At 39.4% G+C, this 26,560-nt stretch overlaps 1 protein-coding gene across 10 annotated transcripts in view; it reads left to right on the forward strand.

Moving 5' to 3' along the window:
* Positions 1-26,560, forward strand: part of UNC5D (unc-5 netrin receptor D) — a 558,611-nt gene that overhangs the window by 517,127 nt on the left and 14,924 nt on the right. For all 10 annotated transcript variants that reach the window (XM_528109.8, XM_009455182.5, XM_009455179.5 and 7 more), the window contains 3 exons: positions 4,097-4,246; positions 11,690-11,854; positions 19,250-19,428. In XM_528109.8, coding sequence (XP_528109.2) covers positions 4,097-4,246; positions 11,690-11,854; positions 19,250-19,428 — 494 coding nt within the window. The remainder of the gene's footprint in view (positions 1-4,096; positions 4,247-11,689; positions 11,855-19,249; positions 19,429-26,560) is intronic.

Genomic DNA, 26,560 nt, shown 5'->3' on the forward strand with positions numbered 1-26,560 from the left:
TGACATAGGAAAGCAAGGAATTAAGCAGTTACCCTATCTTATCTAAGAAAGAAAATAGAAAAAAACAAACAACTAGGGTTTTTTTTGCCATTGCTCCCAGCACTCCTATACAGTACTCTTGGTACTCATTACTTACTTGGCATTAAGGTGGATTTAGAATCTAATTTCAAAGGATTTCCTCTAGATGTAGTTCTTGTGTTTATCAATAATGCAATGTTGGGAAATATTGTTCACGTAAAGCATTTAAAGGAAAACACCATAGCGACATAATTTGTGTGTATGTGTGTGTGTGTGTGTAAGTTCAAACAGTTTTGTCTCATAAATATGTAAATTTAGCCTGCCTGTTTTAGTATCCCTGAAGCACACCTGAATATTGCTGCCTGTCTGATTAAATCAACATAAAGAGCTCAGTGAGGCACAAAGCACAAGTTTTTCCTGGCCACAGCTTCTAGAACTGGATGACTTGCAACCCCACTGTAAAATGATGAAACAGAATGCTGAGAAAAACCACCATCCAGAGCCTTCAGGTGCATTTTATATACAAAAGCTGGCCAGACCCTGTTTCCTAGTTCCATTAACTCAGATTATTAGTTTAACAATGGAATGAGGTATTTAACAGGAGGTCCTTGTCACATAGAAGGCAGATTGGAAAAATCAAATTACTATCAAGCCTCACTTTGGGGATAATTGATCCATATGAGTGATTTAGAACTAGCTAAGCAGAGTTGTCCAAACCTGGCTGGTCATCAGAAGCATCCAAGAAACACTTACAAATACTCAGGCCTAGCCCCCCAGAGTAATACAGTAGGCTCAGGGAACTATGTGTTAAGTGCAATCCACTGTATTTGGAGAGTATTTTAAAGCTCATACTCAGGAGTCTATTTATTTAACTTCGAAGCCAATTGTGCCTTTACAAATTTATGAATACAATTATTAGTTCATTACTAGGCTTTTTCAGTTTAATAATTGTTTTGTTATAGAATAACTGTAATTGCTTAATATTTTGTACAAGATTACAAGACACTGTTAATTGTATATTGTTGGCTCAATATGCGCAGATTTAAGGAGTAAGCGAAAAGAGCAAAAAATAAATCATGTTGTATTTAAATTTGAGGCCCTAGAGCAGAACTTTTAAAAAGGTACTCTTTTCTTCCATGATAATTATAAGCAGATATCTATTTTTTAAATTCTTAATATTATCCATTCTGAGTTTCAAGGACTGTGTAGACAGTATATATAACTCTAGGGCAAATATAGATTGACTTATGTCATCTTATACATATATCCTGCACCAGTGAAAAATCATTTATGAGACAGAGTTAATCACAGTCTGATCTTCACATGAGTCTTAAAAAAAAAAAAAAAAAAAAAAGAAAGTCAAGCATAGTAGTAAGAAAAGGCAGGGAAATCTAAGAGAAAAAACACTGGACCATGATCAAGTTGCCCTGGTCAAAGTCTCAGGTCTCCCATTAGCCACGTGGCTTTAGGCAAATAACTTTCTTCAGGGAACTTCCATGTTTTCATGTGTAAATAAGGCACTTGGTGCTCTAAATCTTAAGTTCCCTTCAATACAACGATTGTGTGTAGTTTCTAACAAAATAGTCTAGTACTACACTAAATAACACATGACCTTGAACAAGTCACTTCATTTCCTGGCGTCGACTACTTCATGTCCATTAAGGAAAGTTAAATTTAAAGAAAAGGGTATATTTGAGAAAGCCTAGTTTGAATACACTTAGAAGAGTTGCTGTTATACTATGGCTTTAATATGGTCTTAATAAGCACATTTCTTGTTTGTGCTTGTTTCTAATCTTGCACCAGAATTGCAAAAAGAGGTTAATATATTATCATATTAATTATTTTGCTTGGCTATAAATAAACCCAGGTAAGGAACTGAAGTCTAAAGAAAATAATTTGCCCAAGATCACTGCTGCTATCTTCAATTTACAAGATTGGTACTCTTTTGAGTGCATGAAGACACCAAAAGAGTTTTAATGCACCTTAAAACCAGAGCAACATTACTCAAAAATAAAATACAAAGTCCTTAGCATAGCAAGCAAGAATTTGTTATTTGGTTTCTGCCCCACATTTTCATCATCTCCAATCACACACTTTCCACCTCAGCCTTCCATCCCAGCTCTGTCTAGCCACCATGCTTGTGAATGCCCTGCTCAGCATCTGGAGTGTTCTCTCCTTCCTTTTCAAATGGCCAGCTCCTCCATTTATTTCAACGTTTGGCTCAAATACTACCTCCCCTAGTAATGTCTAGACTCCTTTCCTGGTCTGTCCTCCCATCTGGGTCAGGGGCACCTTCTGTCTTTCTTAACCTCCTAGGCATTCATGTATGGTAATAGATACTATATTAGAACAATGCCTAGTGTCCGGACCCTTTCACAATATTGTAAGTTTCCTGGTGGCGAGGTTGTTTCATTTCTGCACACCCAGTGCCCAGCTCCAACATAGCTCTGATGGAAATTTAGTAAATCTCAAAAGAAGGAACCAGAGACTGCCTAATGTCTCAGCCAAGTATGCATTTAGAATTAATTTCCTATCCTCCCCATAGTGCCTCTTTTCTTCCATTCCTTGTAGCCTCCACCAGACATTGGCTACCATGTTATCACGTTCAACTCTGAAATCCACAAGGTTATGAATTACCTAGCACTGTACTGTCCAGTATGGTCATTGCTAATCACATGTGGATATTTAACTTTAATTAAAAATTCAGCTCCTTCATCACTCTAGCCACATTTCAAGTGCTAATAGCCACTTTAGCTAGTGGGTAACATAATGGACCACACAGAGATAGAATATTTCTATCATCACAGCTAGTTTACAACACTGACCCTTGGGCCCCAAGAAACACCCTTCCCACAAGCAACACCAAAGAGCTGGAGAAAATGCCACTGATTTAGTCCTGGAAAAAGACACTAGCAACCTATTAACAGTTTATGTGTACGTGAAGGATAAAACTTGGGTGACTTTTTAGTCGAAAGTGTTTTTGTTACTGTCATTCTACTTATGGACAAGACATGGATAAGATAACCAGTAGAGGTGTTTTTACTCATTAATAATTGAAATGTAAGTTTGATTGTGTTTATAAACCTATTTGTTTTCTAACAGTCTTTTTTTAAGAATCTGAGATTATAGGACATAAAGGAGTTCAGGTTTTAATTTCTCCTAGCTCTGCAAGGAAATAATATATCAATTAATGGTGATTTCAAAAATGGACTTAGGGAGGTCTCTTATATTCAGTAACACCAAAAGCCTCAATCCTGCACAATCATTTAGCACTTCCCTGAATATGTATTTGTTTTGTTATTCCATTTCTTATATCGTCTCTCCAATATGCTTCTAATGCCACAAATTTGGAACCAATGAAATGGTTTACTCAACAGAATGTATGTGGATTGAGTTTGTATTAGATTGTATTATGTAAAGATTTTTCAGTGAAAGCTACAGGAGTGTTTCCTCAGAAATTTGATTTCTGTTTTCCTGAGGTACAGCTACCTTGATACACAACTTATTTTTTCTTGGCCTTTTGGTATAATAACTTTTACAAACATTACTACAAATAAAAATGATACGTGCACACTGGGACATTTATTTTAAGCCAAAAGAATAAATATCATATAATGCCTGCATTAGTGAAGAAAAATTGAACCAGAATGGAGGGGGGGCTGTTTTCAGTTAGTGTGAAATATGATGATGTGTCAGGTTGAGCATGAATGCATCCCTTGATTATGGTCAGAGAGTGAAATTCCTACAGTTGTGGAAACCCAGAAGTATTACGATTTGCTTGGGGTCAGGGGAGGTCTTTGAAGTTTAAACAAAGGCACAGTGTGGTTTAAAGCCTAAACAACACAAATAAATAAAAAACAAATTGTCTCTTTCTAACCCAACACTTGTCACTAAGCAGTTGTTAATCCTTAGTCTTGAACTTTATGGGCTATGGAGTTGTAAAGAAGTATGTTTCTCCTATGCTCTCTGTCCATTTGTGGAAGACACATGGTAGTGAGCATGTGTATCCCTAGATAGGAAATATGTAAGTAGCAGGATATTTCATTATTGATCTTATTTTCTTTTTCTTCTCCTATAGGAAGTGGTTTCAGATGAAAGGCATCAAGGTGGACAGCTCCTGGAAGAACCAAAATTGCTGCATTTCAAAGGGAATACCTTTAGTCTTCAGATTTCTGTCCTTGATATTCCCCCATTCCTCTGGAGAATTAAACCATTCACTGCCTGCCAGGTACTGGCCAAATGGGTTTCTAACAGAAATGGCTTTGCTTTAACCAGCAAGCATGTCACAGATCCTGGCAAGGGTCTGCTTGATTTTCCTCCTCCTTTAAAGGATGGATTTCACCTCAAAACTGTCACAGAAATGTAACAGTTTGGGCTACACACACGGAATGAAACATATTGTCGTAAATTAACAGCATTCTAACGGGTGGGAAGAAAGGTGCTTGCACGTTAGGTGAGATGGCATTTCTCCTCTCCTGTTGGAATCTTTGCTCAATATAGGTTGAAGATGCCAATTTAACAATATAGAGCCAGGTTTGTGAGTTGGTTTGTTTTTATTAAAATCAGTTCATTATGAGACAGCATCTTAATCATATTCAGCAATGAATAAACTGAATGTCAGTGAGGAACTTCTTAAGGGTGATGATTTTGAGTTGTAGAGAGCTATGGCTAGCCAGGTGGAAACAAGAGATTTTTTTCTTTCATATATGAAGTGCACTTGCTTCCAAATGAATCAGGCAAGATGGGAAGAAGAAATTACCAATTGAAAAGCAAAGAAAGAACATGCCTTTTACTTTTTCTTTTTTTTTTTTTTTTTTTTTAAGATGGAGTCTCTCTCTCTCTGTTGCCCAGGCCGGAGTGCAGTGGCGCAATCTTGGCTCACTGCAACCTCCGCCTCCCGAGTTCAAGCGATTCTCCTGCCTCAGCCTCCTGAGCAGCTGGGATTACAGGTGCCCGTCACCATGCCCAGCTAATTTTTGTATTTTTTAGTAGAGTTGGGGTTTGCCATGTTGGCCAGACTGGTCTTGAACTCCTGACCTCAGGTGATCCGCCCACCTCGGCCTCCCAAAGTGCTGGGATTACAGGTGTGAGCCACTGTGCCTAGCCAGAACATGCCTTTCTTAAGAGTCCTTTTATAAATATCTAAAGATACTTATTATTGTCCACATGTCTCCTATTAGAGATTTAAAAAAAAAAAATTCAGGGAGACTCAGAATCTCTTTGGATCCTATTTAGTTATTTCCAGTACATGCTTAGCCTTAAAAGATCTCTTAGAAACTTGTGATCCTGCCACTGAAGTCTACGAAAATTCCCAGTGATACATATTACAGTAAGCGGCTAGCTAGCCTACCATAGTTTCTAAAGCCAGTCATCTGTACTTCAAGTGCTTAAGGACAAGATATTTCCTTCACTCTGGAAAAGCTTCTGGCGGACTCACATTGACCTGGAATCACAGAATGCTTTCAGGCTTCTGTTTTACCCATCAGCATAACGTGTAGCATCCTCTGCGTTTTGTAACCTTCCATCCTTGCAGCATTTTTTTTTTTTTTTAACTATAGACAGGTATACCAGCTTGTCAGAATGGGAACAAGCCTAGTCACAAAGAGAAAACCTTGACTGCATCATGATGGTTAAAAAAATGTTGTACCACCAACCATCCAACTTCTAAAATTCAGGATTTTTAAACTGGACAGGGCTGCATTTTTCTATTGACTTTTCAGACTTATTACCTGAGGAATTGCCCTTCTGTACAGTTTAGTGCATTCAAAGCACACAACCATCTCTCATTCCCCTGAACACTTTTTTTTTCAGGGGGCCAGGGGCACATTCACCACATTTTTTCCATAGAGAGAAGTTTTCTATGAATAAATATATTGTGTTGTTTATGATATTCAAGATGTAGGTCTCTTTGCTTTCCGGTAAGCAGTATTCAAAGTTTCTAGTCCAAATTGAACTTCAGAGTATTGTTAAAACAAGTCCTGATAGTCATGCAAATTCCTCTGTATTAATCTTTATAGGTTATAAGGGCCTCATTTCACTGGATCTGATGCAAGTGACTCGGTCCAAAGTGAACTATTAAGTTTAATGCTTGGAGATAAAAAATCAGATGAAAGAACGATTACCTTGCAGCATGACTTAAACAATAATTCCAACACTAGGGATACCAAAGAAAGCCCCAGGAAGAAGACGCTTAGGGGGCTAAGTGTTTACTGACCTCAGAGGGTACAAGAGGACCAGCCAAAGCCAGAGGACGTTGACTTTCAAGAAAACCCAGCAAGCTTTACTGCCAGGATGGGCTGGATTACATGGAAGTTGTGAACATGGATAAATATTTGCCTTTTGTAATTGAGCATAATTTGAAAGAGTCTTGGAAGGCTGAGAAACAATTTAATTTTCTCTGCGTCAGGAGGCTTGCCACTGAGTTTTCATTTCCACTTCATTTTTCTTACCCCAAATGGCTTTCCGCTCTATTCCTCCTTTCTCTTCATCACCCCTACCACCAATTTCCTTGCCCTTCTCATCATTGAAATCCCTCAGCTTGTGTGAATGCATATTGTGCTTGGCTTAATGACCATGCTGTGTTTGCTCTGGGCATTAGATGTAAGCACTTAGGGGAGGGTTTGTGTTCAGCCTACTTGAACCTCATGTAGAACATCATGTGCACTGACAAACTTGGCGTGGAGAATGGAGAATGGCTTTTCATTAGGGCTTAGTGGTTAGGAACTAACAGGGCCTATTTCTCGTTATCCCAGAGAGCTATTGTGGAAAGAGAAAATCACACTATTCCTGACATTGTTTATAGGACTTTCCTTCAATTGGTAAATCTCCCTTTCTCTAACTTCAAATCAGGAATCTGGGAGCTGACATATTACAATTAGTACCAAACCCCTCCTCTACTAGGAAACTTCTATTTTCTTCTGGGAAGGTAGAACTTCCCAGAAAGGTACAAGCTAGGGAGGTACCCAGTGCATACAATGTTTTCCCTATCAGACACCAGCAAACTGCATGAGAAATGTTTTTAGAATGGTGTGAGTTCAAGGTTGGGCCCTGAGATATGCGATGAGAGCCTGTATATTGAAGGATCAACTAGATCTTAAATCTTGTTGGTTTAGGTTCTGGAGGATTACAATTTATGGATGTAATTGCTTATGAAGCCAGGTATATTGGGTGAGAAGTAGGAAAGGCTATGTCAGCTCTTCTGAGATCTCATTATGGTAGCAGCCACTGACATTGGTTCAAAGAAAACCTGAGGCCCACGATGCTAGTCTCCCCAAGTAAACAATTCATTATTTCCCATTTTCTTGTCAGTCCCTAAGACTCTACCACATTAGGAATATGTGATTTCGCCTCTGTAGAATTAGCAACCCTTCTCTGGGAGGTAAATAATTCTATTCTTTCAATAGGTTACTGGGACTGAGAGCACCTAAATCAGTTTCTTTTATTCCTTGCTGGGACTTGAGAGCTCCTAAATCACTTTCCTTTATTCCTTGCTAGCTGTGGGGTAGGGGAGCTGTAATAAACATAATACAATAAATTATTTATTTTTAAAAGCCAACAAAACACAAAGTCAAGTTGTCACCTCCCTAGGGTAAAAGCAGCTGTCTTTCCAGCATGCTATGTATCTTGGAGAACCCAGTGTCTGTCTCCTGCTAAGATATTATTTACATTCTCTCCATCTGCTAAGAACCTAATTATAATAGGAGTCAAAATGAAAACATTTCCGGAATTCTTTAAACACCCATAACTTTGCTACACTTTCTCCTCCCATATTACTTTCCACATAATTCCTCTCAGCTCAGAGAGCTCGTTGGTGTTTTTTGTTTTTGTTTTTTGAATAAATGAAAGTGAAGATGATTGCCCTGAAAACACACTAATCACGGTGCTTCTAATTCTATTATTTTTAAATGTTTTGTTGAATGCTATTGGCAGCTGCTACTCAAGTCAACAATAAAAAATATTCCCTTGATACTGTCTTAAAATCAGATTTTTTTAAATGTTTGGATTGTGTTCAATGGAATGGAAAAGAGAAAAGAGGGGTTTTGTTTTATTGTTTTTTGGCGCTAATTCTCATGTCTTTCTGCAAGGAAGAATTATCTCTGCAGTAGGCATTACTCTTTTATATTTCTTCCAGTGTTTTTAGGAGAAAATACAGAGAATTTAACAAATGATACCAGAGAAGATACTCATTTTAAATGAATGGTCAGTGCCTTTTTGTTTTGTTTTTTTTTTTTTTTTGGAAGGCAAGCATTACCAAAGATTCAAATCAAATTGCAGAAAATGTACATTTGCTTAAGAGCTGGATCTTGAGTACGGTTCTTTGTCTAGCCCTGAAGTCCAAGCGCTTGCATTACACTATAATAACTCAAATTTCAATTTTAGGAAACAAAAGCCTCCTACTTAGCTTAGCTGGGCAAAACCACCTTAGGCAAAAGTACCTGTGAACTCCAGAGTGCTATGTTATGGTTACTTTCATTGAAGTGCATAGTGCAAAGCAACCCTACAAAAATTCACTGGTTTGGAGAAGAGAGTTTATTTGAGGGCTAATAAAAATAAGAATGGAGAGAACAAGTATAGGGCAAGAGATGGTGGAAGCCCTTGAAGGCCAGGCAGGAGACAGAGTTTCACACAGCAGATTGATCAAAGGACCACTGTGGTCTCCCAAGCAAAGGACTCATGTAATAAATGCAGAGTTCCTAGGTGGCCTGGTCACATCATTGCCTGCCCCCAATCATTAGAGGTAAAAAAGAGACCATAATGCTATTTCCTGAATAATCCCAATCAGCTGCTTTCTGCTTTCTGTTTTCCTGAGCTATTTGCCTCTCCCATTAAGCCCCAACCCCCTCATTTGCTCTATGTAGTAGAGCTTGAAGGCAGGAAGACTGGGAGTAGGTGACCAGAGTTAGCCATAATGGAAGCATAATGGAAACCAGAATATTAGAGGAGAAGAACAATGGCAGAGAGAGATGATGGCAATCAGTTTCCAAAAGTTAAATTTGCCAGAGAAGTAAAGACCAAACAAGATTATTTGTAGTGCTTAGGGGTATAATGCCAGGAATTGAGGACAATCAGATAAATAACAGAGATGATGTTTTTGGAGTCCTTCAGAGAGAGATGGCAGTTGGGGTATGTGTGAGCAGATGGGATCTTGAACAGTACAGTAGGCAGAAAGAGAAGTGTAGGAGGCTGAGATGTGGAGGAAGGGCTGCCCATGGTTTACAAAGTGGAACAAAGCTCAGGAGAATTAGGAAAAGAATCACATTAGATAACAAGGAGAAATGGCAGAACTTCTAAGTGCATATGATGATACAAGTGAAAAGTCATTTGGAGTATTTTAGAGAAAATGACTTACTGTAGGCATTGCCAGGAGGCCCCACAAATCAGAAATGCCCTCTGCTGCAGGATCTACCACAGGAAGAAAAGAGATCATAAGTAAAATATTTCTGTATTAGAAGAAAGTGGGAAAGCGATATCATTAAACGGACATGTGTTGTCAGCTGATGGTACAAGCAAGTTGTCCTCCAATGAAAAGCATACTTAGTGATCATTAGCTTGGTGCCTCTTCCAGCATTTTCCCCAGACAATAGCCTCCCTCTGGAACTCAGTAGTAGCCCCTTTCAGGGTTGCCCAACTCACATCTGTTTCTAAAATAATGTCTTCAAGGATTGTTTTAGTCAAGAAAATAGAAGGCACTCAAGACATTTCAACCGAGGGGAAATTTAATCAAGGAATTTATGTGATTACAAAACCTCTGTAGAGAGCCAAGGTCAGAGAAAGCTACTAGTGGTATTAGAAAACCAGTCAGGTCAGGAATTTCAGGCAAGTGCACTAGCACTGAAGCAGTGGATTCTCCGGTGAATGTCCAGAAGCCCCTGCACACCTTTCTTGGGCTGTCAGTTGAAGCCTTTGGGTCTGCCTGCTGATCTTAGGGGGGCAGTGATGGCTTCTGCATTTCCTCTCCCTTCCAAATCTAACATGAGTGCCTCTTGTGGGCAGAATGGGAATGTGAACTCCTGCCAGCAGGGGAGTCTATAAAATGTAGTTTTTAGGCTTCCAGCCCCTTCCGCATGGGGAAGAACAGAGAATGGCAAAGATAGAGTTCCATACTAACAGCCCACTTCTTGCACAGGAATGAAGTCCGTGAAATGCCAGATAGTTTCCTGCCTATAGACCTTCTCTACATCCTTCTTGAAATGCCACTTTTCTTTTGGTTCAGGATTAATAACAAACAAAATGACCCACAGTTTATTGCTAAGATGCATGGTAGAATATTTGATTTTATTATTTCATACTCCCTTAAAGCTGGCTTTCCTCTCTTCAAGTTCACAACAATCTAAAGTCCATCCATCCCTCCTTCCTGAGTCCACCAGAAAGTATCCAAAATAAAAATCTGTGAGGCTTTCTATAGAGAAAATTAGGAAGCAAGGTATCCAAACAAGTGTGCACATAAGGGCTCGGGAATAACTAGGTAACTCATAGCTTCTCAAAGGGAACCGGTCATTTCAATCATGCTCTTTAGTCTCATGACCCATGCTGGCTTCATCACCAGTCATAGTTCAGGGTTCCAAACTTCCAGACTTGATATATGTCTTGCCACCTTTCAGTTCTAGTATTGCAGAAAATTTTATTTTTAGCAATAGGTAAAGGAGCAAACTAATAAGGTGAGAAATAGAGAAAAAAGTGAGCGTGAGGATTACTAGAGGCATATGTGGTCATTGCCAAGGGCCAAGCCACATTTGAGTAGAAAGGAGAGAGACTTTTTAGTACACGAAAAAATTTCGGTGACTAACTTCTACTTCATATTAGTCACAGTCTGGTAGCAAGTCACTGGCTAATACTAGGAAAAATGAGTAATCTATAGATTTTATAATTTCCCTCCTCATTTACTAAAAGGTATTTTTGCCTCTCAGTTGTCCATATGTCCCCTGAGAGTAGGGGACTGAATCTGTTCTTGTTTCTTATTGTTTACCTAGTACAGTGTGTGGTAATTAGCAGGCACTTTATACATTATAGTTGAATGGACAAATTGAGCAAATGAAGAACTGACAAACTAGATCACTTGGGGTGGCCCTGTATGTGTCTGTCTGTCTCTCTTCCCTCCTTCCTCCCTCTTTCTCTCCCTGGCTGTGTGTATATGTGTGTGATTTTGCACTGGGTATTAATTTTTATGTTGGATACATTAGCAATATTGTATTCTCACAATTCTGCATGAGTTTGTGGTGTGGAGTTAAGTTCTGGCCAATCAGTTCTTTAGCATAATTTTTACATAAGTGAAAAGATAACATCCTACCCCAGACCGAAGTAGAAGCATGGCCCACAGGAGTCTTCCAAAGGAAAATATTTTCTAACTGGGGAATGAAAATGATAATTTTTGATGGTATTCTTTCTAATTGTGTGTCACCAAGTGAAATCTGAGCTCTTGCAGTGCGGTTTTGGAATTCAAATGTTATCAATTGGAATTGACATTAATTACATTTGTGCTGCTTGGCATTTGCTGGAACATTATTTTTACAACATTCCACTAAAGCTGCCTAGGCAATTATCTCTGCTGTGATTGTCCTCATCGTTGTTGTTGTTGTCATCATCATCATCATCATCACTATTAAGTCTCTCCTGTTCTAGTTCATCTCAGCCGGGCTCTGCACACCATCCCTTCTCTCCATCTCCCCTGCAGGAAGTCCCGTTCTCCCGCGTGTGGTGCAGTAACCGGCAGCCCCTGCACTGTGCCTTCTCCCTGGAGCGTTATACGCCCACTACCACCCAGCTGTCCTGCAAAATCTGCATTCGGCAGCTCAAAGGCCATGAACAGATCCTCCAAGTGCAGACATCAATCCTAGAGGTGAGTCCTTGATCTACAGGTCATTTGACCCCCTTTCTGAAGGACGATAAGAATAATAAAGCTATACCTACCAGCCGTGCTATTCAGGTTCTGAAAGAGCTTCAAAATGCACAAACTCTTCATCTTCATTACTGATGAGGGAAAATAAGCTTTGTCGCATGCCGAGGATTGAACTAAACTTCCCCCTGGGCAAGGAAACTCAACCCATCAGAGAGCTTAGACTGTGAAGGCACCTCTGGGGAAGGAACTGGTACCAGGCTTTTGATACACAAAATCAGAAGAAGTCTTATTCCACAGCAGGCTTGGATTACCAGCTGAGATTCATTATAGACTGAAGCCAGATGGTACAGTTGAGACACATGCCACAAAGAGGCACAAAGCCACCCTCAGACTGTTTTTCTGCTGGTTCTGACTAGTTTTCCAGAAGTCAGTTGCCCTATATGTGTTATTTTATCTCCAGGGATGGGACTCCCTGTCTTACTGTTTCTCATGCTCCCCAGGCTCAGAATTCTGTACATCCACATTTTCATTACTCCCTTCCAATACAATAATATAAGGAGGACAGGACAGTACAATAATATAAGAAGGATCTCATTCTATAAGGTAAGGAAATAGAAGTGCAAAGAGAGAAAGGACTTTGTCCAGGTCAAATCAGTATTGGAAGGTAGAGTTACAAGTAGCAGTCAAGGGAGGATTCACTGAAGAACTTTTGCAAAAAGACATCTGATTTCCATCATGGCTCCAATTTGTCCTAAACCACCAAGTGACTTTATGGCTTTGAACATAAGCTTATAAAGTAGACAATAGCCATCCTTCCTGAATGGGATAGAGGGAGAGATTAGGAGAGGGATTGTGATGCTTTTGTTTGTCAGTTTCCAGGTCATTACAGGCTAGTGTAGGGAAACATACATTTTTTGTTTTTCACTTATAAAATAAATATATACATACATATATGCATTTATTAATATATAAATATATATTTATAAATTTAGGCTTGGCAGAAGATTGAACACATTTATATACCTACAATTCAATTTCAAGGTTTTTTCCTGGAAAATTTATAGCTGTATAGCATTATTCCTTCTCTCTATTCTCATTTGAATTCATTGTTTATGCAAAATGAGCATTGCTAATTCCCCAAATAGTTTTTCTGAAGAGCGGATGGCTTTCCAAAGGATTGTGCCTTAAAATTGATAGCTGTCTTAACTGACATGTTTATGCAGTATTTGCGTTCATTATTGCCAATTAGCATTATGTGCTCAAGTAGTTTTGACGGAGAAGGTAGATCTGGAAACCTGGGGTAGGATATTTTTAGGGGCTCTTTCTTGAACAGTGTTGGTGTATTTCACACGATACATTCCAAAGTAAAATAAAAATTGTAGGAAGGCTTTAAAAATAAAAACAAAAAATCCAAGAAGAGCTGGTATTCAGAAGGAAGCATGAAAAGGCATAACATAAAAGATCCCTCTCATCCAAATTGCCCTAGATGTCCGTTAACAGGCCAATGAGTTTGGGTTTAAAGGTTATTGTTTGTAAAGGCATCCAGATATTAGTGATCAACTTGTGCTATTACAGGACATTTATGTAAGAGGAATGTGATAGGTATTTTTGCTCCTTGCTTAATAAATTCTTAAAGCGCTTGAAAGGAAAATTAGCTAATAAACACAACCTTATTGTTTACTCCCCAATTTCTTTTCTAATGCCTCACAAGTTTACAGTCACTTAGAAATGCCTTGCAGAAGATAACATCATAATATCTCTTGATAATGAGAGGCAAGTATGAGAATAATATTTCAATATTTATTGTTAGGCTATAGTCATCCAATTTGAGGGCTGCTGCATTTTAGAGGCTTTATTAACCCTTTGATCCTTTCAAGGATCACTTTATTAATTGCTTCAAGCATAGCTACAGAATTTGGCCCAGGTTGTCATCTTCATTTTGTATAAACTGTATTTTTTAGACAAGTCTAATTTGCTCTCATTTTCTGTGTCAGAAGACGACTAATAACTTTTGTAAGCCACTATATTTCAGATATCATTTCATTTGCTTTCGTATTTGTCATAAAACCATCAAAACTCTGTGGGTTAAGTATTAGTGCTATCACAATTTTACATGCTATAAAAGTCTCAAAGGCATGAACTTTCTTGTCCAAGATCAAAGATCATGGAACTCATAAGGGAGTAGAGCCACAGTACCCAACTCAGAGACCTGACTTGAAGATCAAAGTCTGACTACTCCACTACACTACTTCTGGACCCCAGTCAAGGCCATCTAATGGATTAGCCTTAACTGTGAGCCTTCTTCACAGTATGGCTTCTCTTCAGGGACTCAGGTACTAGTGACAAACATCACAGCACCAGAAATTTTGTCTTCCAGTACCTGAAAGTATATGAAAACTGGGAAGTTCTTTCTTCAAAAGAACAAAGGATGGGATGTAACCATTTGTGTGATGGACTAGAATTGTTCATTCTATAATAGAGATCCTACATGTAGCTCTGCCTACAAATGGATGTCTTGGTTGAATGATTGCTCAAACCCATTTAATCCTGGGATTGTCTGACTCACAGGAAAGACACACATCTGGTGATACATATAATGCATAAAAACTGTCCTCTTGGCTGGGTGCGGTGGCTCATGCCTGTAATCCCAGCACTTTGGGAGGGCGAGGTAGGCGGATCACAAGGTCAGGAGATCAAGACCATCCTGGCTAACACATGAAACCCCGTCTCTACTAAAAATACAAAAAATTAGCCGGGAGTGTTGGCGGGTGCCTGTAGTCCCAGCTACTTGGGAGGCTGAAACAGGAGAATTGCTTGAACCCAGAAGGCAGAGGTTGCAGTGAGATGAGATCACACCACTGCACTCCAGCCTGGGTGACAGAGACTCTGTCTCAAAAAGAAAAGAAAACTGTCCTCTTTTCCCTAAAATGACTTAATTTTTTGGTAAATGGTTCCAGCAAAAGTGAAGATGCAAAAAGTGCTGAGAAATTGGGATGACCTGAGGAGGTGCAGGATACATTCTAGACCCAGGTCTCTATTGGTGAGTTAGGAATAATAGATCAATTTTTAAAGCACATCATACTTCATGTCCCCTAGGCAGGAAAAGACATTTAGGTGGTTTAATACATTAGTAAGATATATTTATATAATTAACATTTTATATAGGATCAAGATTTAAGATGTATAAAATACTTTAAATGTTGATTTTTAAATATTAATAAGATATCTATCTCAAATACTGCTTTAAATGTTTAAGTCAATGCAATAATCATCCTCATTGAAGGCATTTGATCCTTCATGTCCAGCCTCATCCCTGACATATCCCTTCATGCCTCTGATCTAAGTGATTTTTCAAACAAACCCAGTCCGTCATATCACCTTCACACTTAAAAGTTATTTTTCTGACCAAGATAATATATCTGTTTTACGCTTTAGTGTGGTCATTATTGTATCAGTCTTTGGAAGAAAGTTGTTCCCCTTAAATTTAACCCTATTGAATTACCTAATGATTACTGCCAACCAATATTCTATAAAGCAACAGTGTCAACAGTCTAAAATTGCAGACTGGAATAAAACAATTTTGCAAATATTGAAGAGAAAGGAAGAATTCCCAAGTAATTTATTTCATCATTCCTTATTAATGTAACATTATTAAAGAATATTTTCTTCAATATAAACAACTTGAAGGAATCTTGCATGTTACAATTTTCCCTTCAAGCAGTTCTCTTATCTTTCTTCCAAAAGTGTTGGAAGTTGGGGGATAATTTGTCTGTTACAACAGACAGAATAGTTGGAATTTCTCATTGATTTACAACTCCCTTAGCTTACCAGGTAGCAGCTGCTTATCTCAGATGTGCAGAGCATGAAGATCTACTGTTCCTCTGCATATTTAATTTAAACAATCAGAAAATGTGATGTATCTACAGGATTCTTATTACTTGGCCCAGATGTCTTTTAGAATGCATCATAAATGTTACATAAAGTGTCATCCTTATGCCTGGAAAATATTTAAATTTGAAAACTTTAAGAGGGAAATAGGGACCCACTTATTAATGTGTAGTAAATTGAAAAATTACTTATTTTTAGATTCAATCTCATATAATACTTTATTCACCTTCAAATAAGATCAACTTGTTCAGTTTTCTCTGAAGATATCATGCATCAAGGTGGTTTTTCTTCTGCCCACAGTGAAGAGAGAGCTCGGTCAACAATTTACAGGTGCCATGAGGGCTTTCAGAGGCCAATTCTTTCCCTTGGGATCCTTTAGCATGGACACTTCCAATGTTTTCAGTTTCATTGATAAGCCACGTCTTTGGCATTGACAATGGCAGCTACCATGTTAACTTGTATAGAATCAAAAAAAAATTCTGCTTCTAGTTTCTATCATAGTCTTAAGTCAGAAAATATGCAAGGATACTATTCCTACTTGATTTGCATTTTTAGAGACTAGAAGAAATTTTACAAACCGTGATAAAAATGATGTATCTGGTAACCTAGTTTAAGCAGGAAGAAGCTGAGTAGGTTCATTTTATAACCATTCAATATATCAGAACAGAATTGTCCACTGTGCCTGGAATAACCACTTATCCACCTAATTTCTACTCGGTCAATGCCTACCTATCTTTCAGGCCAACTCAAATGCCTCCTCCATGAAGTCTTTCCTACTGTACTCAGAGAACGTTTTCCTTAACCACCCAGCACTGTAGATTTCTTGGCACTTGTCTTGAAACAGGGTGCTATAGTGAAATAAGTACTGGTATGGTTGTTAGGATGTCAGAATTCTAGTTTCACCTCTGTCACAAACTACCTGGGTGAATTTTTCCAGGTTTCATAACTTCTGTGGAGTCTATACAAATGCAAAATAACTGATTAGGAAGTTGGGGCTGAGATAGATAAGGTAGCATCCAAGGTCACTGAACTAGAAAGTGTTGAGATTTACTCCAAAGTGAGGTCTTTCTGCTTCTAAAAACCATGCTCTTTTCTGGACTGTCGTGGGGAGGGGGGAGGGGGGAGGGATAGCATTGGGAGATATACCTAATGCTAGATGACGAGTTGGTGGGTGCAGCGCACCAGCATGGCACATGTATACATATGTAACTAACCTGCACAATGTGCACATGTACCCTAAAACTTAAAGTATAATAAAAAAAAAATACTGGAATAGTTTTGATGAATATTGTTTTATAATATTCCAGGAACATAACTAAAACCAGTAAGTACAATCTGTTTAATATAATAACATGTACTTTGAGGTTCTAAGAAGAGCGTATGATATGCAGCATTTCTCACATGTGCGTGACCATGAAACTGCCATTTCTTGGAATCTCTTCTGAGATATCCTTTTGGAACTGGTGGATTAATGCATTGTGTTTCCAAAAACAGAGCCCTCAAAATGCAACTGTGTTAAATAGTTACAGAGAGACAAAAATCATTATCGATCATTAATGAAATTTCTGTATCAATCAGTTTTCTCAATTAACAGATTTAAGAACTCTATTTTCAACCTACCAAGCCTGATAGTTTATACTTATGTGAGCCCGGCTGCTAGCTGAAAAAGGCCGTCATGGTTGTGGTGCCCACATTAGGAAGACATTTAACAATTGGAAGAGGCATCAGGGCAGGATTTCAGGGAGGGAAGGAAGGGCATGTGTGTACTTGGAGGGCATAACAGGCAAGTTTCTAAGACAAACGACAGCTTCTTGGAGTTTAAACGTTCTAACTAGTCCCTTAACTCAATCCCAGATCTGATGCTTTACTTACCCCTTGGATTAGTTTTCTTTTGCTACATAACAAACTACCACTAATTTAGAAGCATAAAATGACATTTATTTATTATGTCATAAGACTGAAACCAAAGTGTTGGCCAGGGCATGTTCTCATCTGGAGCTCAGAGTCCTTTTATAAGTTTATACAGGTTGTTGGCACCATTTGGTTCCTTATTGCTTTAGGACTAAGGTCCCCATTTTCTTGCTGGCTGTTGGCCAGAGGTCACTCAGCTCCCAGAAGCCACCCTCAGGTCCCAGATACATGACCCCCTCTATAGGAAGCTCATAGACTGGCTGTTTGCTTTCCTCTAGACAAGGAGAAAAGGTACCTCCAGACAAGACCTATCTCTTCTCATTTGAGGACCACCTGATTAGGTCAGGCCCACCCAGAAAAAATCTCTTAATTGAGTCAGTCAATTGATTAGGGACATTAATTACATCAGCAGAGTCCCTTTTGTCTTATAATCATGGAAGTGATTCAATTGGATATTTTTCAGTCCTGAAAATTCTGTTAGTCCACCTAAACTTCTTAGCAACCACTGCAGCCTGGCACATTTCTGTGTGATTTCATGTTGGATATAAGGATTAATATTGAAATGACAAATTCTTATTGGACAGCTTTAAACCAGAAGCAGGTAGGCAGGCAGGAGCCTTCCTGATTATACCACTATACAGGCTGGTCTATATGTTACTCTGACTCAAGGCTGGCTCTGTTATACCAAAGCAATTTAATTCTGAAACAATTTTATTTAATTTTGAAATAAAGATACTTATTATAAAATCACACAACTTTAGGACTTGGGAAGAAAATAAAATTAAAGGTAATCAACATACAATCATACCCTTGTAGATTTCCTACAAGGCATTTCCTAGGCAGCTCCTTTGATCAGCCCATTCACCATTAGTTATGACTATCAGAGGGTCATTCCTCACTCTGAACTGAAATCTGTCATTTGGTAGCTTCTTCCTGCTGATTCTAGAGCTATGCCTGAGAGCAAAAACAAACAGAAAAAGAGTCTAATTCTGCTCTCACCTGACAGTTTTTTTGTTATTTTGTTTTGTTTTTTGTTTGAGGCGAAGTTTGGCTCTTGTTGCCCAGGCTAGAGTGCAATGGCGGGATCTCAACTTACCGCAACTTCCACCTCCCAGGTTCAAGTGATTCTCCTGCCTCAGCCTCCCCAGTAGCTGCGATTACAGGCACCTGCCACTATGCCCAGCTAATTCTTTGTATTTTTAGTAGAGATGGGGTTTCACCCTGTTGGCGAGGCTGGTCTTGAACTCCTGACCTCAGGTGATCCACTTGCCTCAGCCTTCCAAAATGCTGGGATTACAAGCATGAGCCACTGTGCCCGGCCTCTGACAGCTCTTTTAATGCTGGAAGCTAGTGATTGTGACTCCCCTGAGTGGAAGAGGCTGTTGTAAATTTCCAGTACACAATTTATTAGGCTACTAGAGAAGTTCTTTACTATCTTAGAAGAAAGGGGAACTTATCAATGTATTTTATAGAGTCCATCACAACAGGCAAGCATTTTGTGCATGTGTGTTAACCCAGATTTTCTTAAAAAATGAAAGTGTTGGTCAGGACTGCTTTCAGATAGATCTGATCATGCGTTCCTTATTTTGTTTATAGAGTGAACGAGAAACCATCACTTTCTTTGCACAAGAGGACAGCACTTTCCCTGCACAGACTGGCCCCAAAGCCTTCAAAATTCCCTACTCCATCAGACAGCGGATTTGTGCTACATTTGATACCCCCAATGCCAAAGGCAAGGACTGGCAGATGTTAGCACAGAAAAACAGCATCAACAGGTAATTGGGGACAGCTTCTGGAAGACGATGTTACTAAGAGAACTTGGAAACATAAAGTGGGCTAAGTGAAACCATGTAGTTTCTGAGCCCTAATATTTTTATGAGTTCCTCTGGCCATATTTCCTGTGTGTTCCCACTAAGTAAGTGGGGAAAGAGCAAGAAAATAACAGTAGGCCAAGCATGGTGGCTCACGCCTGAAATCCCAGCACTTTGGGAGGCTGAGGCAGGCAAATGGCTTGAGCCTAGAAGTTTGAGACCAGCCTGGGCAACATGGTGAGACCCCATCTCCACAAAAAATAATTAGCTGGGCATGGTGGTGCACGCCTGTAATCCCAGCTGCCTGGGAGGCTGATGTGAGAAGATCGCTTGAGCCTGGCAGGTCAAGGCTGCAGTGAGCCAAGATTGCACCACTGCACTCCAGCATGGGCAAAAGAGTAAGACCCTCCTCCAAAAAAAAAAAAAAAAAAAAAAAAAAAGACACTCTGTGTGACATTTCCTGCTACCCCATTCTGCCTTTTGCAACATTATAGAAAATCCCTACTTTGGTTCTGGTACCATCTCTAGGTTTGCTAATTGGGTCACCCAAATGGGCGATTAGACTATGTTATCTTGGAGACTGTGAGTGAACAGAGCACTTTCTTAAGCCAGTGATGCAGAAACAAGCAAATTTCTCACATCTCCCCTCTACTATCGGGTAACCCTAAGCATTCTTTAACCCTTAATGAGGACATGCTCAACCTACAAAATTGATTGCCTGAATAGGAAAAAAAGAAGTTTGAAGATAACTTTTGGGTCTGAAACCAGAGGATGTGAAATAAGCAAAAGCTTGCCTAGGAACTGTGAATGAACATGCTGCTAAAACTGACACTGCTCATTACTGCACTAACATTTGTAGTTGAGAGTAGAATAGAGAGATCCATAATGGACTTTATTACTTTAGGTAAGACAGGCAGGGGTGATGCTCTTCAGGGCAACACTGATGGCCAGGCAGGTTTGGGCTCAGCTTGAGGGATACACAGCATCCCTGCCCTGAAAAATGACATCTCCTCTCCCTGTAAGCCCTCTGCATGCCCCCAGAATGAATAGAAAAGAGAATATATTTTGCCAGAACCATTTTATTTCTCTTTCCTTTGGTACTATTTTTTTTTTTTCTTTCAGGCAAAGCCTTATTTTCTTACTGTTTGGCTTGCTCTGTCATTTTCATTTTTTGTTCTTTATTTTCACAGACATCCTACCTGACTCTTTCTTCTCTGAAAGGGAGGGTAGATGTCTGCCAAGAAGGGATGGAGTGCTGCTCTCAGTTTCAAAAGGGATCCAGAAGCCAAGAACGAAGGGCTCAACTAGAAATCAGTCAGGCTCAGAGAGGAAAGTCAAGACGGAGGCATTGCTGCAAGAGAAAACTGAATTTACAGAGACAGGCAAGCCCAAAAAGAATAGACATATGTTTGAAAAGGCATACATTGAAAATGAAAGAAACAAAAATGTATGAGTGTACAGGGGAAAAAAATTAGATTGAATATTTCCCAGCAACTCTGACAAAAGATGAGATGTCTTGTCTATAATCAGTGAACACCATGACTGTGTCAATTTCCCTTTCTGATCAACATGGATCCAAAAATGAAAAATGAACCCAGAAAATATAACACGGTTAAAAAAGAACAGTGAACAGGGACTCAGAAGATCTGCATGAGAGCCTTGGTTCTGCTACCAATACCAGTCTGCCTAAATGAGTCACTTACTATCCCTGTGTTTCTTTTTCTAGAAATGCAATTGAATCTAAACTATATTAAGTCTAATTCATGCTGGCTATAAAAGTTTATGATTTTTTAAGTCACCATTTAGAAAAAAATAATTGTCACAAAATACCTGTGTGCCCATAGATGCTGTAATTAATTTGCTGAATAAGCATGCACATGTTCCTACCTTATTACATTTTATTCTCCATTTATAGTACACATAAGAGAACTACAGGGAGTACCTCCAAAGTCATCAGTTTCTGACCTTGCACGGTAGGGAAAATGCATTTCAAACTGGGAGACTTAAGTTTAACAACCTTTTGTATCTGAGCACTAATGAGCAGTCAGCGGCTACCCTGGAGCCAACTGCCCCCTTCTGTGTCTGGGGCCATAAAACCTGAGTGCTCATGTGGCTGTTGGTTTACTTGTTTTTGTTTTTCTTTAAGATCCCATCTCCAGGAAAATTTTTTTGACATAATTCATATAACCTATTTCATAGAAAATTTCTAACAGAGAACCCAGAATATGTAGATTCTTAATAAATGCTAGTTTTCCCCCTTGACATTTTCACAATCCATGGCAAATCACAATAGCACAAATATATGGAATCTACTTCTATCCTTAAATCTTATATAGCCCGGCTCACATCTGTAATCCAAGCACTGTAGGAGGCCAAGGTGGAAGTGTCACTTGAGGCCACAAGTTCGAGGCCACAAGTTCAAGACCGGCCTGCACTTAGGGAGAACCCTGTATCTACAAAGAATTAACAAATTAGCCGGGTGCGGTGGCTCATGCCTGTAATCCCAGCACTTTGGGAGGCCAAGGCGGGCGGATCACGAGGTCAGGAGTTCGAGACCAGCCTGACCAACATGGTGAAACCCTGTCTCTACTAAAAATACAAAAATTAGCTGGGCATGGTGGCAGGCACCTGTAATCCCATCTACTCTGGAGGCTGAGGCAGGAGAATTGCTTGAACCCAGAAGGCAGAGGTTGCAGTGAGCCGAGATCGCATCACTGCGCTCCAGCCTGGGCAACAGAGCGAGACTCTGTCTCAACAAATTAGCCAGGCATGGTGGTATATGCCTCTTGCCCCAGCTATTTGGAAGGCTGAGGCAGGAGGATTGCTTGAGCCCAGGAGTTTGAGGCTGCAGTGAGCTATGATTGTGCCACTGCACTCCAGCCTAGGTGATGGAGCAAGACCCTGATTCAAAACAATAATACTAAATAAATGAAAAACCTCATACAGTTAACATATCAATTTCACTGAGTGTCATTCCCTACCTTTCTCTTTAATCTCTAGCTTTACTCTCAAAAAATAGTGAAATCATGGAGTGAAAATGATTTAAACTAAGAGCCAGCAAACTTATTTTTTCTGTAAAGGACCAGACAGGAAAGAGTTTAGGCCACATGGGATCTGTCGCAACTACTCGGCAACATTCAACTCTGATGCTGTAACAGGAAAGCAGCCAGAGAGAGTCTGTAAACAAATAGATATGACTGTGTGCCAGTATGCTATATTCACAAAAATAGACAACGACCCCTATTTGGACTATAGTCTGCAGTTTGCTGACCCCTGATTTAAGTGAATGTGCCATGATTTAGTAAAACTTCCATAGGATGTTATTGGCTCTAAAGGAAGAAGGGAGGAAAAGAAAGAGGGAAGAAGATGAGTACAAGATGCAGACAGAGAACCAGCTTCACAGGCAGACCACTAAGTGTGGTTACCTGGTGACCACGGGCTCTAGGTATTTTCATTCTTGTGTTTGGGGATTTACTATGATCACACTAAACTAAGCTGTCTTGGTTCTGCAGGTTAGAAAACACATTCTAACCTTCAAATAATGGGTGTGAGGCTGCCATTTCCAAAATATCAGCCTTCATGTCCTGTTTTAAGTAGTACTGAAAAAGCTGACAATGTCGGTATGTCTGAATAAGGATGTTTTTATAATTTTAGAAAGTAAAATGAAATATTTTAACAGGGCCTTCTCATTCAGTTCTGTCTTCAGGCTGGTGTGGTTACAGCAGAGCTGGCCACCAAAATACTTGGAGAAGAAGAATAGAAGAAAACTACTCACAGCCACCTTGCACTCTCTTAGCTAATTATATTTTGCAGAAATTGTCAAGTTCCCTTTCTGTTTTTAGTACTGTCCCAAAGACAACAGGGATTTTTTGGATGTAATCTGTCACAACTTCCCATTTTAAAAGCCCCAAACCATTGTCTTTTCTCTCTTATGAGTCCAAATAATGTAGTCTAGAACTAATAGTAAATGTTTTAATACACAGAAATCTAAAATTGTCTCTATGCCAACATTATTGAGTAAGAAAGCTATGCATGGCTGAGGATTTCATCAACCCTGGGATCACAAAAAGGTGATCACAGAGTGCATAGTCATTCTATTCAGGCAGTTCACCTACCTTGATCTTGTGACTGCACTTTCGCCTGACTCTTCCCCTCCATTCAATTCCAAAAAGCGTTTAAAAGCTAGTAAAACTACTGTCCTCAAATCATTAAGGAAAACTTTCAAAACAAGTGGAAGAAAACATTTGCTTTTATTTTATTGCCAGTGAAAATGTTTTCTTACTCTCCTTTTGGTAAATGCAAATGTCACTGATGATAATATGCCTTTTTGCCAATCAAGTTTCTACTTAGATCTGAATAGGAAGGAAAAGACAGGGAATGTAAAGTTAAAAGCTTAGCAGTCGATGAGAATGCGAGAAATGTCAGGAGTGTGTGCTGTACGGCTGGCAACACAGGTGGCCTTGTCGCTCGCCTGGCATATGGATCACGCTAAATAAGCTACACAGCCTAGCAAAGAATGTCATAGATAACAGTTGTAGTTATAGATTCTGTGAGCAAACTTTGACTATTACTCAGAGTTCATACTTGCTGCATTTCAAAGCTGAGATTGCACATTTATTCTGAAAATTCAGCTGTAATAACTCCATTTCAATGCTCTTGGCCACCTGTGATTGGTAGCTGGGTAGAACTGCGAAATAACGAATTGGTCATGTAGCGGGTAGGTGGTGGGGAGCAATGCAGAGGACTTAACAAATTAAATGTTGGAAACTAACTGCTTTACATAGAAGTGTTCCCCCATATCTAAACTTCCATAGTGCTTTGTATTTTTTATGATACTTTTTATTTTTTAATTACAATTAAACATACTGAGAGAGGACTATCTACTTGGGGGTTATTCAATAAATATTTATCTAATGAACGATATGAACTCTTTCACAGGAGAGTGGCTTTTTTGTTTGCTTGTTTGTTTTGAGATGGAGTCTTTCTCTGTTGCCCACACTGGAGTGCAGTGGCACAATCTCGGCTTACTGCAACCTCCGCTTCCTGAGTTCAAGTGATTCTCCTGCCTCAGCCTCCAGAGTAGCTGGGATTACAAGCATGAAACACCACGCCTGGCTAACTTGTATTTTTGCAGAGATGAGGTTTCACCATGTGGGCCAGGCTGGTCTCGAACTCCTGGCCTCAAGTAATCCTCCTGCCTCGGCCTCCCAAAGTGCTGAGATTACAGGCGTGTGCCACCATGCCTAGCCAGGAGAGTGTTCTTGACCCTAAAAACCTGCCTCTTAATAAATAGAATTGATATGAACAAGCATCAGGGGATCTTGAAAGTGAGTCTTAAAACAGGCTACATGGCTGATATTTTGGAAGATTCCTGTCTTTTCCCTCAGATCTTAACAGTACCTGAAATTCTATTAGATCATTCTTCTGTGATGCCTCCTAATTTTCATATTCCAGAAACCCTTGTGAAAACACAGCCAGCTTGACCAAGTTGCTATGGGAACAGATTCATGAGATGGGAAGAGATCCATGAGATATGGGCAGATGAGTAGAGAGGAGGCCGCCACAATGGAAGAAAGGATTCCAAAATGGAAAGCAGCAGATAAATGATGTCTTATTAACAGTTTTTCCCAGTGCCCTCCTCAATAGTATATTTGTTTGAACATGTATAAGTACTTGCCAGGGAAAACATATTTCTTATTGGTCTGCTAGTTAAAATGTTTCAAACACACTTCAGATTTGAGAGTTAATGGGTTATGGTGTAAAAACCGTATACGTGAAATTCCTCATATCTCATGCCTGACATGCTGTGCTATAATTTGTTTCCCATGAAATCTTTTAACAGGGCCTTTAATGAGAAACAGAATCTTCTCGCATTGAGGTGCTGTCTTTTCATTTCCTCTGTCCATCCTATTAATTGGATGCAAAGGAACAGTGAGATGGCCAGAGGGCCGAGGAAAAGGATGGAGGAAGGCCCCAAGGCAGCTTAGCAATCTGTTTCTGAATAACTGTTGCGAAATCACTTGAGGTAGGAGAGTCCTAGAGCCATGTTCCTTTAAAGTGAAGGAAGAAGGGAGGGGAAAAAAAAAGAGGGAAGATGATGAGTACAAGACGCAGACAGAGCACCAGCTTCACAGGCAGACCACTAAGTGTGGTTACTTGGTGACTGTGGGCTCTAGGTATTTTCATTCTTGTGTTTGGGGATTTACTATGATCACACTAAACTAAGCTTTCTTGGTTCTGCAAGTTAGAAAACACATTCTAACCTTCAAATAATGGGTGTGAGGCTGCCATTTCCAAAAAATCAGCCTTCGTGTCCTGTTTTAAGTAGTACTGAGAAAGCTGACAATGTCATTATATCTGAATAAGGATGTTTTTATAATTTGAGAAAGTAAAATCCTAGGAATGATTTATCTAATTTATGAGAGAATATTTTAAGTGATTAACTATTTCCTTTTATTTACGTGTCAAGTTTTATTACCTGGTTCTAGAAACCAGATGACTCTTCTAAGAAGAATGATTGGATAGGGAGATAGTATTATACATCGGTCCTTGTAGTCAAAAATACAATGAAGCCCAAATCAGGTTTTTTTGGTTCTGGTCCAGTGTGGATTTATACAGGGTCCAAAATTTAAAAAGCCCTTGCAGTGAAGCCAGAGGGACCCAACACAGCAAAGTGGTAGAGGTTTGGGCTTCATTTTGTCAAAGCCAGTGATTCATGAAACTGCCCGCTAATATGAAGCTGAACATAGACAGCTCTGGGACACGTTTAGCCATGAACAAGCTGTATATGGTTTGTAAGTGGCAGGTGCCCATCCTAAAGGCAATATGGAAAATAAGCTTTTTATGTTCCTCCAAGAGAACTAAAGTTATGCTCCCACTGTGGGCTCCAGGGGATGCTGACAAGGGGTGTCACATTTCTTCTAGGCAGTGGGTGTGTGTGTGCTAGGCTTTGAAGGAATAGATTTCCTTCCTATAAACTAACGTTTTCAGAAAAGACAGGCATGCCAAAACCCGTTTATAGCCTAAATAGTCCCCTTCACAAGTGCTGTTTCAAATAGTACTGAAAAAAGTTAACAATGTCAGTACATCTGAATAA

The sequence above is a fragment of the Pan troglodytes genome, chromosome 7 (assembly GCF_028858775.2).
Source record: "Pan troglodytes isolate AG18354 chromosome 7, NHGRI_mPanTro3-v2.0_pri, whole genome shotgun sequence".
Taxonomy (NCBI): domain Eukaryota; kingdom Metazoa; phylum Chordata; class Mammalia; order Primates; family Hominidae; genus Pan; species Pan troglodytes.